Source organism: Strix aluco, chromosome 5 (assembly GCF_031877795.1).
Source record: "Strix aluco isolate bStrAlu1 chromosome 5, bStrAlu1.hap1, whole genome shotgun sequence".
Lineage (NCBI taxonomy): Eukaryota > Metazoa > Chordata > Aves > Strigiformes > Strigidae > Strix > Strix aluco.
The window spans coordinates 13,897,193-13,914,440 of record NC_133935.1 but is presented as its reverse complement, the minus strand read 5'-3'; the positions used below and the strand labels follow the sequence as shown (position 1 = coordinate 13,914,440).

At 40.6% G+C, this 17,248-nt stretch overlaps 1 protein-coding gene across 1 annotated transcript in view; it reads right to left on the bottom strand.

The window, feature by feature from the left end:
- Positions 1–5,884: 5,884 nt before the first annotated feature.
- Positions 5,885–17,248, bottom strand: part of PTN (pleiotrophin) — an 82,402-nt gene continuing 71,038 nt past the window's right edge. The window contains exon 5 of the mRNA XM_074826021.1: positions 5,885–12,848. Within this exon, the coding sequence (XP_074682122.1) occupies positions 12,796–12,848 (53 nt within the window). The 3' untranslated portion in view covers positions 5,885–12,795. The remainder of the gene's footprint in view (positions 12,849–17,248) is intronic.

Here is a 17,248-nt window from a genome sequence, read left to right as displayed (position 1 = left end):
AGGAACACAGGGAGAGTTAAGGCACTCTGAACATAGTCCTCAGTGCTTCAACACACCTGGGGGATAGGTCCTTTAATTCAGCACATGCTTTAGCTCCAATGGCTGGAGGATCAGTCCCTGAAGGCAGTAATTTTCACCGCCCAGCCTACTGTATCTGCTACAGAAAAGAATGGAAGATTGTTTTTTTTATTTGCCTACATTGCTAAAGCCATATCCAAAAACTTATATTTAAAAGGAAGTTCAGCCTTTCTTTTCAGAGATGACATGATTTGGCTTTGAGGCAGAAACAGCACCAACTTGAAACGTGTTGGGAAGCACGTGGCAAATTCAATGCTTCAACCCATCAGCTCTAACTCATGGTTTAATTTTGTTTTTCCAAAGCTCCCTGACAGTGGCTGGCCCTCTGGATGAACAGCACAGCCTGCCAGCCACAGCTTCAGGCCTCCTTTCTTTGACGTTCACACCTCCCACCTGGCACTGAAAGCACAGATCTAAATATGTGGTTTTTGTCCTGGCTGAGGCTCCCACATGCCAGGCATTTGGCTTAGAGCTCTTGTCATTGCAGCCGCTGATATGGATGCAGGGGGAAGAACGTCGGGCTGGCGAGAGCTCGCCTGTGCCAGAGAACAAGCGAGGAACTGGGATGTGAATAAGATGGGCCTGTGGGTACTATGATAATTTTTTTAAAGTTTATGTAGCCCTTTTCAGCTGAAGAATTTAGAGAGATTTTTTGGCCAAATTAGTTTTTCACAGAGAAAAGTAGTTAAGATACCAGTTTTAGGTCTCTCAGGAGATGCTGAAAGCCTTGTGAGATGAAGCCCTAAATCTGTCAATGGGCAATGCTAGATAAGGAGTGGTCCTGCAGAGCTATTCCCAAACCATCCCCATTCTTGCTCCATGGCCCCTTCCTGCGCTCACTTGTTTCCAGGAGTTACTGGCCTGCTGTTGAGAAATGCGGCTTCGCTCTGGTTCCCAGAGCGGCCATGAAAGAAGCGGGGGCATCCGCATCCACATGCGCATTCATCCGGGGAGAGGAGCTTCCCCTCACACCTGCTGTGTGGCACAAAGGACCTGGAGCCCAGCGGGGGGCACAGCCCCTTGCCCAGCCTTCCTCCCTCCCTCAGCTGAGGCAAACAAGAGAACAAAAAGTGGGACTTTCTCTCCCCTCTGCCTCAATACTGATGTTGGGGCCAAAGAGGAGGCAGTGAGCTCTCTCACCTCTCTCCCGCACTCTGGTCCCTTTCAGGGCCGTGCTATGTGGGCAGTCCTTCCTCCTCTCTGACAAGAAAGATTTGCACTGGGACTTCAGATACAATCACTTGCTGCCACAAACCACAGCCTTAGCCCACTTGCCTTTTACTTTTTCTGGCCCCTATCATCAAAGCTGTTAAGACCCCTTACTTTTAAAATTCCTAAATACCTTTGAAGTGCTGGCCTTCAGTGTTGCAGCTTGCCATCTTAATGGGAGGGCAAACTACCAGAAGAAACTCAGGTCAGCCTAATACACTTAATTTCCCTAAGCTCCCTCCACAACTAGCAAGGAGAGAGGCCCTTCATGACATCTTTCAGATTTGCTAAATTAGCCCTCGACTCTGAATCACCTTCTGAATAGACTTGTCACGCTCCATTGACTACAGAGGGAGCCTAAGGACAACCTCTGAGATTAACCTTCCACCTCGCACACAGGGACGGTGGGTACTTAGCATGGACAAACTGCATAAAAGTTTTGAATCAAATGTTAACTGAGAGGGTATTACTAAACTACAATACAAAGCATAATAATGGCTGTTAAATTGTTGTTGTCATTGCTACTAATAACAACAGCAAATAAAGTATATTTCTGGGTTTAAGATTAGAGTGTTTTTCATCTCCCTTGAAAAAATCCATTTACTCCAGGGATCTGTAGCATAAATGCTGCAAAGTAGTAAAGTGGCTACCTTTTCCATTGTTTTTTCTTCCTCTAAGAGCTTGTCATTTTGCGTTTATTGTACCCCACTTTATTGTGACCCTTACATTAAGGTTGCAGAGCACTTAGTCTTTTGGGTACATGCTGCTCTGAAAGAAAATTTATGGTCTTTTTCTTCCCATGCTGGTAGATAGAGAAGTGGCTTATTTAGGGAGCTTTCCTGATAAGACAAGTAGCAGTGATGATACACAGGCCCAGTTCAAATTCAACTACTTACAAAACAGTCTTTATCACAGGGAGTGTATGTTTTGTCTTTGCAACACTCAGTTGTGCAGGTGGCTTGATGGACCTCTGTCACCAAAGGAGGACAACAGCAAAGAGAACAAATGTTGTACTTGACTCCCAGCTAAGGATAAATGGAGACCTAGTTCTGCCTCTCCTTGGATTTTTGCACTGGGAAGTGTCCTGTTGAATCAGTAGGACTATCTGCAGCACATAAAGCACAGCACTTGTGTAAACTGTAACAGGACTGGGATATTATATATTTTAGGATCTTTATACATTATGACATGAGTCTCAAGACATTTATCAAGGCTGAAAATGGGCCATTTCACATTCAGACTACATCCAAAATCAGGCCCCAAATTCAACATATTTTTCAGTATATCTTGTCAGAAAACAAGGGGAGAAACCTCTGGCTTTCCTTGCAGACAGTTCCATCAACTGCCCAGGTAATCCTATTTTTGGGATAGGACTCTTCAGCACCTCAGTCTGGGCCCTTTTTTGTGTCATTCTCTGATGCCTAGCTTTTTGTTGTGTTGATCTTTACATCATTTTGTTCTCACCTTCCAAAATCACCTCTCCTCCTCAACATTACATCTCAAAACTCCCAGCCTCACAGAAGTTTGGAGACTATGTACAACAGATATCACAGACAAATCCCTTCCCAGGTAGTCACTTACTCCCTGAGTTCTGGGTCAGCAGTATGTGGCGTTAGCCCAAGCAGAGAGTGGAAGAAAGGAAGAAAGTAAGCAAGCAAGGAAGAAAGAGAGAGAAAGAGAAGGAGAAAGGCTAATAGGGGTAATATTGCTCTGTGTTATATCTCTTTGGCCACTACCTCCACCATAAATACTTTGAGGAGAAAATGGAAGTTATTCCATTCTTGCAGCTGGAGATTCCCTTTGCATCAAGCACATCCCAGGAAGCCACTTCATCAGGCTGAGGCCCACTGCGCACCCTGGAGCGACACCAACTACACCTGACCGAGGTTGAGAATCTAGGTCCAATGAGCATCTATAGTGCTATGTAATGAATAATAGAAATACAATAATTAATGTAATAAAAAAGCTGAAGTTTTTCAGAGAGAAAAAAAAAATTATTTGAGTGCAGAAATCTTTTATTATGAACGGTAGGTTTTTGAAGCTGTATATCATGGTAAAACACAAAACAGAATAAAATAACAGCCTGTATTGCAAAATGTAATAGCATGCACATTAATTATAATTGTTATGGAAAGCTCTTTTCCTTTCCTCCATCCCCAGAATAGTACATTTTTCTTTTACTCTGCCTCCAGAACCTCCAGTAAAAAACACTTACCAGCTGCTAAATAGATATCAATTAACTGAAAACATTTATCTTTTTTTTTTTTTTAAGCACTCTTCATTGTGTTCTAGTCTTGAAAGGTTTTATCTGCTGAACAAGACAAGAAGTAGTTACTGACCTTTTCAGATCCAAGCTCTCATATTTTGCTCCTGGGATAAAAATGGGGGGAAACAGCAAATTAAGAGGACTACAGTGTAACTAAGAAAGCAGAGACTGAATAAATACAAATAAAAAATATTCTTTGCCAATGGAAACAATAGTTTCAATGTGATTGTGTAGCAATGGAGCCTTCTACAACTCAGGGTACCTGGAAGGGATGGAGATATTTTTCTGTAAAAGACACTCTGTGCATGTGTGTGCATGCATGCGTGTGTACACACGTTTGTGTGTATGTCTGCATGTGTATTTGTTTAATGTCAAATCTCATTTGACCACAAGTCAAGTGTAATGGTCTTTCTTAAGAAATGCTCTCAGAAAATGGTGAAGATTTTATAACAGACTTGTGTTTTACTGTAAGATTACTGGTTTTTTCCTTCTATTTGTGTTTCTCTAGATACAATTAGTACAGGCTAAGTAAGATAAACCAAGAGACGATGTCTGTGTAGGTGACTTCCCACATCACTGTAAAAGATGACAGTGGACAAAGAGTTGTATTATTACTTTGTAGGAATGCTTTTTCTTGAACATGAACAGTTGATTGTGCCAATTCTCTGTTCTCAGTGAAAATCAAGAGTTGCTCTGTCATCTACAAGGCAAGGGATGAAGCGAGTGTGTCTCTGTGTGTGAATGGGTGACTATCATGCATTGAGTCTTCAACTACAATCCTACCCTGTGCAAGGCCAGAGGGATGATGAAGTACAAACAGGTTTTTAATTTCAGCTGTAGTAGTGCATAGGTTGAGCTCTGGGGTCTTACAGTTTTCAAAGTGGCCTTCACACTGCTAACGGCTACTTTTGCATAGACATCTCATCCCACTCACCACTGGCGGTCGTCTCTGCATCCATAGACCCACTTAATGAACCACCACTCCCAGAAGTTTGGAGCACAGATTGGTAGCAGAACTTGGGTCTCTTCTGCATGAAGTCGTCTCCATTCGGGTACTCCATATATAACAAAAAGAGGATACACAAAGACAGCGATGGTCTTCTAAGACCCTATTCCATGAAGTTAACCCACTAGAAAAGAGCTGATCTAAAAGCTCTTTGCCAGACCTGTTTCTAGCTTAGTTAGCATTTGGGGACAGAGGTGGGAAGAACAGAATAAATCAGAGACCTGTGTGCCCTAAGTGATGGAGTTTTGGGAAACTAAGCATGACTTGAGAAAATACGCAAGCAGCTCAGGCTTACTGACAAGATCAGATATGTCCCATGGAATAACAAGAGCATCTTAAAACTCTCTCATTACTCAGTAACCTAAAAACGTAACTCACTGCAAAGTAGCATTTTAAAGAATAATGAAATGTTTTCTTTTGTAATTAAACAATAGTGAATACTTGGTCTCCTTTTCAAGGATAGGATTTAGGTTGCCGAGTCCATTAGTGGTTTGAAGAATGCACTGTCAGTTTTCTTAACTTATAATACTTCACTTTCTTCCAAACAATTTCAGAAGACTGTATAAATCTCCTAGTCTGGTAAACAGTGTAAAACATCTTCTTTTGGCAGTGAGTGATGGAATGGCTTGTATGGAGTACTTAATTATTCTAACATTTTAACTAATAGTTGGACACAGAAACAAAACCAGGAAAAGTATTTGGAAAAGAAAGTAGATTTAGGAAAAAAGGATAACGAATGAACAAAAAGAAAGGACAAGACATGAACATATAACGAGCATTACCTGAATTTCTGCATAATTCTATTTAGACCATTAATGTAATATAACTTCTTTGCTCTACTCTTGAGGCTTAATCCTCTCTCACTGACCACACACCCATTAAAGTCACTGTTAAAGTAAAACAGCTGAGCATGACACAGCTGAGAATAAGGTTTTCCCACTGCTTAGTTGATAGAGTAATTTAAAAAAAAAAATCAAACTCCTCATCTGTAAGCCATCATTGTGTCAATATTATACAGGTTGAAATAACTGTATACTGAAACAAGCTGCTTTACAGCACTGATAAGTGTCAGGAATTGGGGCAGGCAGACTTCAGTATGCACAAATCAAAGAGCTGTTATCTGCTAGAATCATTTTCTGGTAGAATTCTTTCTACAGACAAAAACTTTTTCTGAATTTACAAAGAAAAGTGTTTCTGTGACAAGCAACACCTACAGGTGATGGGAAATTAGCACGATAAAGAAAGACCACTAAGAATACTTGGCATTAATTTAAGAAACTTTGGAAGTCCCCTACAGTTTCCACAACCAAATGAAAACACCACACTTCTGTGTATTAGTTTATTTAATTCTTTATCGCCACTAAGAGCAAGTAAATTATGTTGATACAATTGGTAAACATATACATTCGCTAGTGTCTCCCACAATCCCACAGAGCTAATGGAAACATTAAGGGATGTTACAGGATTAATGCTTTCATTCTACAATATGGATATATGGCTTTCATACAAGTTTAAAAAAATCGAAAGAGTAACACACTGCTAGCTTACAAAATCAATATACAAACTGAAAAAAAAAAGGAAAAAGAACAGGAAAAAGAGTAACCCATGAGAAGATATCATATAGCACTGGTTTAATAGATATATACAGAATTAGAAATCCAATGAACACGATATTCAGGCTTCAATTTCTTATTTTGACTTTCATTCCTTCTTTCTGTTTAACACCCAAACTACAAGCATTAAGATAACTTCTGTTTTACTTTGTTTTTTCCATCTTTTTTTCCCATTTTCCTCACTTTTTATTGGCAGAGAAAAAGCTTTTTTCTGCCTCGGTTTCTATGTTCACACCCAACTGAAGTAGTTTGTCCACTTTTAAGCTTTGAGCAAAGCCCTTCCATGTACTTGGTGCAACAGGAGAGAACATCACTCTGATACTAAGTCCTACTGGCCATGTCATTGGCATGTGTTTTGCATTTTCCTTGGACACAGCTATCCTTAAACTGTTTTGCTGTTGAGTGTGAAGAAACCTAGCCTAGCCCTTCATCCTATATACCACTTTTGTATCCTCAAGTAAATAACAACACAGGACAAAAAGCTTTCACTTCTACTTCAGCTTGAAAACATGGCAGCACTAGTTGTGAATCACATTTTGAGTTAGCAATGCACTTTTTTGTAGAGTTTTGCTTCCCTGTATATGGATATATATATATGCAGTATGTACGCATGTATATTTAGAGAGCTGCTGTGTCTGATGCTGACATCCTCATTAGGTGGTTTCTAGCTCCAAGCTGCAGCAGTACTGGCCTGCCTCTGCTTCAGGTCCCCTCAGCAACCACAACACACTCGATTATCAGAGCCTTTTCCTTCAGCTGTAAAAATCTAGATGACCTACATAATTATTATATGGGAAGTGTAATGAATGACCTAATGAGAAAAGTTAAATAATGTCTTCTTGCCAGGTAGATTAGAGTGAGGGAATTTAAACAGTGTAATTAATTGAATTAAACTGGCTATGGGTAAGACAGCCCTGCAGAGGCTATCCATTTTCCTAGCTTTACATCACAGAATTCAAAGCTAAAGCTTTTGTGCAGTCTTTAACGTTGAGTGACCTTCTGAAATCAGAATACTTGGGAGACTCTGTTTTATCTCATCAGTAAATTCATACATTGGACACATGTTCAGTTTTGTTGTGGGTTTTGTTTGTTACCGTGTTTTCTTTAAAGAAAGGAATAAGAACTGTAGGTATAGTTTTTTCATAGGCAACTCACTCAAAGCCAAGCTATTTAAAGGCTAGGAGATACCTACTGAGTTTTCAGTCATCTGGGACACCAAGACACCCCACATTTAACTGGCAAACTGAAGAAAGGGCAAAATGAGGTAACAATAGTTGAATATAGCTGAATTCTCATGTTTTCCTTGAAATATTTCATTTCTGCTCAGGTCAGAGTGATCAGGCTACAAGGCAGACTGTCATTTTTGAAGAGTAGCAGAAAAGGAACATTAGGATAATGAGTAGACTTCAGGATCATTTAGTTTTGGTCCAAAAGCGCACAAAGTGTTCTGCTGCTATGAACAAGACTAACTAGGCCTTCTTCAAATGCAAACACCCATGGGGTGAAAGAGGTTCTCTCCATGCTCTAGTTTGCTCAGGCAAGTCTTCCACTAGTCCTGAAGCTGTATGCACCACATCTCTTCCCTTTAATTTGATGGTCAAAGAGGACACAGAGGGAAAGGATGCAGCTTCTTGCCACTGCTTACCTAGCTAAGCTATTTTTCTGTTTGAGGGCAAACACTCTTTCATCATCTCTAATTTTCCATCAAATGTGATGCATTTCTATCTCCTAGAAAGCCTCACCCAGACTGAGCTATGACAAAGGTTTTACCAGCAAGCCACCCTCCCAATGAATCTAGAGAATCTCTTTGCTTGTTCTCACATCTTCTTGTTCATTGTAATCTTCTGATTAACAAGTTGCTTTTAATCTTAAAAGGACAGAATGAGAGGTACCCAATGTAGGGGCTTGCTGGGGCTGTTTTGCAACAATCCAGCAAGAAATGGAGCATACATCCTTAAGCGTGAGGAAGCATCAACAATATCAGACAGAAGTTTGGCTGAGAGCTAGAGTGCCTTAGGAAAATTGACAGAAAACCTACAAATACTATCAAAATTAGGGATGAGTGGGGCAAGGCAGACAACAGGTATAATGTGTCCCAAGAAAGGAGAGAACACAGTCAGAAGTTCACAGAAGATGCTGTCCTAGAGAATTTAAAAATATTGAATATGAGATACCTACCCCCATTGACATGCTGCTTCCCCTTTCTGTATGAATTTGGGAGATGTGAAAGACTACTGTGTCATGTCAAAATGGTGTACCTCACCACTATTTTTGGCAGGTTTACATTGTTAATGTAGGTGCAGCTCCTAGACTGAAGGGAAGTCAGGCTGGCTTTTGTCCCACCCTCATCATTGACATTAGACTAAGGAAACTCAGATAAAACTCATCATATGTTAAGGGATTCCACTAAACAAATGGGAATGCTACACAATGTTTATGTTCAGATGCTCCCTGCTAGCAGGAGTTTTATAGGAGTTTTATAGTTTTATAGTTATGTTTCCATAAACAGTCTCCATAAGTATTCACTTCCCCTTATTTCATCCTAATGGTCCCTTGTTTTACTTGAATTGTACATTGCCATATGTCAAGTGTTGAAGGATGTACACTAAAGTTAAAGAAATATGTTTTCTCCTATCAACATCACCATAACTTGCACTCCTAAACCAGAAAAGACAGACATACTATCGTCTCCTTTTGATATTGCCTCCTGTTGGACATGTTCTTTTGAGGTTGGAGTGGGACTTTACTTCTCTGTAACATTCTACATTTGATTAGTTTTTATTAAGGCATAAATCAAGCACAGGATAAAACCAAATGTGCCAGCCAGTAATCCTACCTTTCCTACTCCAGGAGGATGCAAAAGAAGTTTGTATAAAATGCTCCTGACTTCGTATCTGTCTCCTCTTGACAAAGTCTCCAACACTGTCTGTTGATATGTTTTATAATCATTATTCTTTCATTTCTTCTAATTTTTCTCCTTTGAAAAACAGTACAGTACAGAATGTCATTATGCAATTAGAAGATAAGAAGTAGAAAGTTACAACTTAGTATCTACCTGCATGTACAATAAATGTTTTCCCTTCCTGGAGCCTTGCCCTATAGCTCTGCTGTGCTTAGTAATCTGCTAAATATGCCAGGCTGACAAGCAATGATTCTCTTTCAATATGGGCACTTCTGTCAGCAAACATGTCAAAGTCAGAAAATGCTCCGATCCTCAAATATTGTTTTGAATCAAGATATAGAGAAACCTAATTGCTTAGAAGCATGGCTCAGTCTACTTAGAAGAAAGGGAAGTGAGCTATACCCAAATTCCCCTAAGCTTAAACTTGCTAGAATCCAGAGTCTGGATGCAGATTCAGATCTTAGCTGATGTTCAGCAACTCACCCCACCCTTTTCTATGAGATTTGAGTGCTCAGAAAAAGGCTGTCATCTGGAGGATTTCTATCATATTACACCATATTATAGCTGTAGCAAATGAAGATGGAAGCTACTTCTTGAGAGGGACATTCATGAAACAAGTTTCAGTCAGTTAAACTAGCTAAGCAACACATCTACACTAAGTCATTTTCCACTGTAACAGGATAGCACCAAGAGGGCAAAACATGTATTTCATCTGAAGTAGCCGCCCCCACGGCACTGTCAGACAAGCTTGCCCTCCCAAGGGAGGAAGGGTAGAAGATTAGAGAGCAATTAAGAAGAAATTTCAGAATGACTCAAGTGGAAACTGAGCAAGATAAAGTGGGAAGAGGTTTTGATCGGATACTTGCCTCTTGCTTTCTTGATAATGTCACTAGTGAAGCAACTGCTCCTATTAGGTACCAGGTACCTACTTTCAGAGCTGACCTGACTGACCTATTCAATCTTCCTCTGTGTTCTGCCATGAATTACTTTTATCATCTCCTTCACAGCCAGGGTTTCCACAGAATGTTTTCTGCTAGCTTCTTGGAAATTTTCTTCATTGTTTATAAACTATGACAGATACAAGTCCAATTACTTTCAACAATAAAATGCCAATATAGATCCAAACATATGAGTCTGTGTAGTACAGAGGAACTCCTATTTCACGTCCTTTACTACAAGGACTGCTGCGCTTTCTTCTGGTCTTAACATGGTGGGGTTTTGTTTTTTCCTTTGTTTTTTGTAAACTCTCTCCATGGAGGCCCTACACTGCCATAGGAACTTGACTGGCCTCCTTCAAAAAGTATTAGGAATGTTCCTTTAACAAGCTAGGTGGGCAGTTAATCATGAGGGCCATAAGGTGTCAGAGGAAACACAGGGGAATTTATTTTCTTCTTACTCACAGAGGTGAAATCAGAAGTCACATCTAAGGTTTGCTAAAGGATAGTCAAACTGTTGGTCTCAGCGTCATTCCCAACTCCTGCCAGCTCCCTATGAAACATGGACTAGATTAACCAGTGTAAGACAATGGTGCAACAGTGTTTGCACTCAAAGCTGAACCACTTTAAGTGAACTGATGCAGCATTTAGACAGATAAACCTTTGGTGAGTGAAAAAACTTCTTTCTCCCTTTGCTTTCAATCAGACCTACCAATCCATTAGTTTAAGTCTGAGGCACAAGCACAGGTAGACCTGATTAGACCATGAAGAAACCAAATAGCACCCAGAACCACCCAAATATGAGCCTTTATGATTTTGGATTTGATCATTGCACATCCACCACATGTTGGGGACATTTTTAACTATACCACTGGCTCAGGTATGTCTAACAGCATAGTCAGAATAACAAGGACATCAACACAGACTGCAAAACACACCCAAGGAGTCTGGGAAATAATTATGTGGCTAGTTTACCTTGAGCTATGTGCAGCCTTGGCTAGCTGGCTTCAAAAGGGTTTGGGAACGTCTACAGAAGGACTTGCCTCACTGTAAATTCAGATCAGTCATACCCTCCATGTGAGAAGAAAGAGGGCAAGCTCTGCAATTGTTATAAATTTTTTGCATAGAAAAGGGGAGTGATGTTAGTCTGGAAAAAGACTCTCTGCTTGTCTACAAGCTAATCCCAAGAGAGCAATGTGATTTACTCAGATGAACACACCCTGCTGCAGCTTCGCTGAAGTCAGTGGATACCCACAGCAGTACAAGGGAGACTATTCCTCTTGACCAGCAAGCAAGCCTGCAGCCTACACAAATGGCAAGCTTATTTCTTGCTGTTGAATTTTAAGATTTGGAATTTAAAAGCAATGATTTTGAAATTAATTTGGGCACTGAAATCTCCTCTAAAAAGTCCGGTCTGCTGGTTGTTTAGTTCATTAAACAACCTTTACCTGAGGACCAGCCCTTTGTCGGATCTTTTTTCTACTTTGTGACTTTTCTCAGGACTTACCATTTAAAATAGGTAAAATTGAACAAAACGAAAACCAGCTGGTTACAATTTTTCTTTTTTTTCCCTGTAGACCATTTAAAAAAAAAAAAATCACAGAACTATTTTTACTTTTGACTGAGCTTTTCCAAGGTCTTTTTGCTTATATAAAATGGAGGAAAGCAAAAGGTACTGGGGTTTTATATTTCCCTTCTGCTTTACTAACAGAGAAACAAAAATTAGTTTCATCCCTATTGGATTTACATCCCACAAATTGTCCCTTTTTTAGTCAAAAATATGAACTATGTCAGGCAGTTTCCAAACAGATTTCTTCTGTTACTTCCCACCAGACATACTATTTTTCAACCAGCTATAATTAAAATCAACAGGAAGATTCCCACTGATACATAGGGAGTTGGGTCAGGCAGAATCACAACAATTTGAACTATATTCTCCCTTCTGGCAAAATAAACAAATAAAAGAAAGCATTTTTCAGCTTTTATAGGTAAAACAGAGAACACTACCATCCACCAGCACTGATATGCTAAAAAATGGAAAGTTTTGCTATCATTTCACTTGGAAAAATCATTGCTAAAAAATCGTGAAAAATTAGGACTCTTCTATATACAATTGTTGAAAGATTTCAAAATTTTTACTGACAACATGCAAAATATGGCCAAGGATAGGAATGCTACTGTTTTTTTACCTGGAGATAGTAGCATTTTGGAATGAACAGTCACCACACACCCAAAAAAATTCTATGCCCATAAATACTCAACAAAATGCCCCCATCCTTTCCTTAAACAAATAATTTCATAGTTATCCAAATCTAATAAGAACTTAAGAAACAAGTCTGGGTTTTTTCAGATATAAGGTCCCAATATTGATTATAATTGCATCCAGCCAGAATCCTATGTTCACAGAGGGCACCACTGGCTTCAGCGGAGCTCCACACAGGTTCAGGTTCTGCTTGCACGGAGTAATTAACAGATTGAGACCTACGGCAAGACTTGAGAAAAAAATATTTTTAAAAGCTCTACATTGTTCAATATACAATAGACATGATTTTCTAAATGAGTTTGGAGTCCTTTATGACAGGCCTCTAAAAATTGGTGTTAGGGTTATACATTAAAAAGACTAAAGTAATAAAAAAAGGATTTTTTTTTTTCTGTCTTTGTTTGTTTCCTTCTATGGTACCATTAAGCTATAAATAATTTTAGGATAAAATGCCTAGGTATAAATGAAACTGTTAACTGATCGTGTTTGCTGATGTCCCTTTCTCACATCGCCCAAGTTGGCTCCATTAATCCAGCATCTTCTCTTGTTTCTTGCCTTCCTTTTTCTTCTTCTTGGATTCTGTCAAGATAACAACAACCATGATTAGCATCTAGCGGTCACTGCAATAAATTTAATTTCATCCAGTACCCCTGAAAGTTCCCCTTGTTTTCTCTATGCACGTAAGAACTAATTTTGTTTCCTCATTCTGAACAAGGAAGGGGAAAACATAAAAGAAGAAAGAAAAGGAGTGGTCAAGGTGATAAGAGAAAGGGGGGTGCGTGTCCCCTTCAGAACCCTTCCCTATCTGTACAGCTGACCCTGTTTGGCATGCAAAACATTGTCTCAGGAACTTGCTTCGAAAATAAGAAAACAGCAGGCAGCTCCTGGAGAAACCAGGTCATGGCTCAGTGGAGAGCTGGAAGAAAGCTTTGCACACACTACCCACACACATACCCCTCTCTTGCTTCCTTTCTGTTTCATTGTTAGTCTTTGGCTTTCTCTGAATATGAGAGCAACTCCAGAGCGTGGTGAGAAAGCTCACTTGTTTCTTCAGCTTCTCCACTGCCAACCCTTTCCCCTTTGTCCGGGACAAGCACCTATGTACACTTGAGAGGCAACTGAAGTTTGGCCTGGAGTCATGAGAGCACGGTCTGTCCAGCCAGCTGCTACCAACAGGACAGGGAGGGGACTAGCAAGCATCTGCTGCTCTGACTGATTTGGGGTAAATAAGGGAGTAATGTGAAGGTACAACTGAAATTTTATATACTATACTATCATCTGCAACAGCTTCCACTGTGCTATTTCTACAGGTAGAGGAAATTCACAGAGGGGCATAAAAAAATGAATATGAATTAAGCGGATTAGGTACTCTTATATCACATGTCACCTTGTAATGGGGGAAATAAAATGGCTCTTACTGGGAATGTGAATAAATCCTCATGGATACCACCACAAAACACAGCACAACAGGTACTACAGAGAGACAGAAACTGAGTTTCTGTGAAGCATCTTTCCTGAAATCAAAACAGCAAGCAAGTAGACGCATATTTGCCTTAACCCAGATTTCACTTTCTGCCTTTGAACCCTGCCTTTGTTTCTTCCTTCTCAAAAAACAGTCTCCCCCCCCCGCCCCCCCAAAAAAAAAAGAAAACCAAGAAGCAAACCAACAAAAAAATTTCTCAGGTTAAATAACAAATATCACTGTGAATGAGAAGACTTGGCCTTTAAAGTAGTACTCTTCTTTATGAATATGATTCTTTTCTCTCTGACCAGTTTGCATAACATAGACAGTCAAGCAATCATCAGCTCTGGGAAAACCAGCTTACTTGCATTAAAGCCAAGGAAATTACACTGACATCTTTCAGGTATTGATAGGGCCAGGGTACCTTCAGCAGAAGGCAGACTTAGGCTATCACATTTCTCTGATGGTTGTTTTTCCTGTTTGTTAGCATTTCAAAACAACGTTTTTCTCTTCATCTTTTTCAACAAGACAAAAATTGTTTCCAATTTAGTCAAAGCAAAATAAAAGACCTATTTCATGTTTAGGCACATAATCTGCTCTAAAATCTCTTTCCCTTAGAAACTTTGCTTACCATTTAAAGGGATAATAATTTTAAAAAAGAAGTAATCTTTTTTTGTGTGAAAATGAACTTTTTTTTTTTTTCCCCATGCCTTTGTATGTGTGTCTGTGTGTGTGCGTGCGTGTAGGCATGCCTGCAGTCTGGAGCCATTCACAGAATCTGGCACTATTTTACAACCTGTCATTCCAAAAAAGTCCTTTTTCATTAAGTTAATATCTAAAGACTTTTTCCCCCTACAAATTTTCTGTCTCCCCTCCTATCCTCTTTTACCCACATCCTCCACTTCCTCTAATTTTCCCTCTGTATCACTGACCCTCCTAGATTCTGTATTGATTGCGCTCTCTCTCACACTCTCTTCACCGCCAACACCAGTTTCTCTGAAAGAAACAGTAGCATTTTATCAATCAGACCAGCACTTGAATCTGTAAAATCTATTTAGACCCAGCACAAGCAGAAAGGCATTCTGCAGACTTCAACTAAATTTACTAAAAACAAAGGAGACATATGAATGTGGGCAGACCACTAACAGGACTCTACTGCAGAGTGTGTGCAGTTCATGGTAGAGATGAAGTCACCATCGGGAGAAGGTTTTGGCCTGGAGTCATGTGATCACATCAGGTCCCCATCCTCACTTGACTTGAGGTACTGGACAACCCACTGTTTATTCATTTGCACTTGTTCCCTGTGGGTCTCTACCTGCTCCTGTTAGCAGCGGCTCAATTCCTCCCTGTTGTCTACATTGTGATAATCTGCATATCACCCAAACTGCCAAACCCATCTACATACAAAGACAGGTGATTCTGCTTCATGCCTCAGCAGAGTAAAACCCTCACGTGGACGTAATTCCTCTCTGATTAAAGGTACACCACCACAGCTTAATCTTTCAGACAACAGGTAAGCGGTATTTATGCAAAGCACATTTGCTCCATGAAATGACAGGTACACCCAGAGTGTGGCATTATAAAAAAAGAAAAAAGACGACTGCTCAAATATTTCCCAGTCCTTATGCTTTGTTTAAAATCCTACCACAGTCACCAATAACCAGGTACTCACCCATAAAAATGTTGCTGTTCATAGTCTCATGCCCAAGTCTGTTCACAGCTACCCTCCACCTGTTTTGACTATGGTCAGGCTACAGACTACGGTATGTCCGTGCTAACAAAGTATAAAGTTGCTTTAAGATGTACTTTGTTCATGCTTTCTCATTGCTCAGACCTACTCTTTGTCTCTGTGTCATTCAGGCTTCTATTGTCCTCACCTCTGTTCACCCCACACTACTATTTCAACTTTTATGACATGCTATCAGGTCAGTTTACACAGACAGACTGGGACCCATGTCACCCTGATCACTTGGTTTGCCAATGCTCCCCTTCCCAGAGTAACCAGGCTTGACTGAAAGGGTCACCCCATGCCAGCAGCTGACACCATGCTCGAAAGCCCTGACCAGTTGAGAGTACAATGCCAGTTACCTGAAAGCTCAGCAGTTCCATTACCCAGCACCAGCTGTAGCCATCTACCAGTTAAGTGAGGGAAAGATTCCGTGGATACGCTGTCTCCAATAATACCATTCGGATTCCTATTCCATATATGAAGATTATCAAAATTCAATTCAGTTTAGCACAGACCTTTGCTCAGCCATTTCCTACCAGGCCTTTTAATGTGGTCTAAGCGTCCCATCAGAAATTAATGTAACTCATCAAGCAGTGTCCACTGAAACAGTCTTGATGATGGGGAAGCCTCTGTGCTGCTCTCCACATGTCACTGGCACTGCAAAGCAGCTTGATCTTGGCAATGCTCACTGTGGAGCCAGAAGGAAGTAAGAAAAGCTGACCAGTGAACAGGGACTACCCTGAGCAGAACGCTGCCATCTGCAAGCACTTTGGGTCAGCAGCAACCTCCTTCACCTCACGTACCTGATTAATGCAATATTTGCAAAGACAGAGCTGTGAATTTGTGCATCAGCTGTGCATTGGCTACAGGAAAGGTGTTTTGCTGCAGACAAGTGCTACCAATAATACTGAGAACCACTATGATGAAACCACTTGACCAGTTGAAATTCAGGTTCACACCAGTCCACACAGAATTTTAATCTGAACCTACTCACTGCAGCACTTGCTTTAAAGCTAGGTGGTCCAGTCTTTTCAGTGTTGAGCCAGACACCAGTTGGAGGTATCTTTATGAGCTACCTATAGTAGAGTTCAAGATCCGGAGAGGAAGGAGCAAAACAAAAAGCAGGATGATAACCCTGGATTTCAGAAGAGCAGACCGGCCATTTCAGGGACTCAGATGGGCTAAGTGCCTAACTGTGACAGGATTATACTACAGACCACATCTGGCTCACAGGCCACAAACTGGAACATCTCAATATAAAACTTTATGAAAGGTATGTAAATATGTTTGATATTTACAGGTAAACACATTAATTTAAACATATTAAATGCCTTATCAAAGGTACTTCTCCTACAGACACCAATATCAGGGTCAGCACTGAGGTGGGAGTGGGTGCTATCTCTCGTTGTCTCTCAACACTTGAGGCGAGCAGGCTGTGCAGTGGAGGGAATGGATGAGAGTAGCTGTTTCCCTACTGCTCCGAGTGCATCGAGTGTTAGTGCCCCAGACAAACTGTCCTTCCACCTCCGCCATGGCTCGGCACACAGCCACACTGAGGAAAGCAGTAGCAGGAGCTACTTCTCTCTGGCTTTCTTCATGTCAAGGAAATACTTATCTTTACCATCCCTGTGCATCCTTGGAGTACTGGAAGAGTGAGCTATGCATGATCCAGAGTATTAATGAGGACGACAAAACAGTCCTCAATGTTTGTGCCTGTTTTACTTTCCTCCTTCCCTCTTACCCCTCAGTGAGAGGCTGCCTGGCGGTGCTCTTGCTTGTATGGAGGCC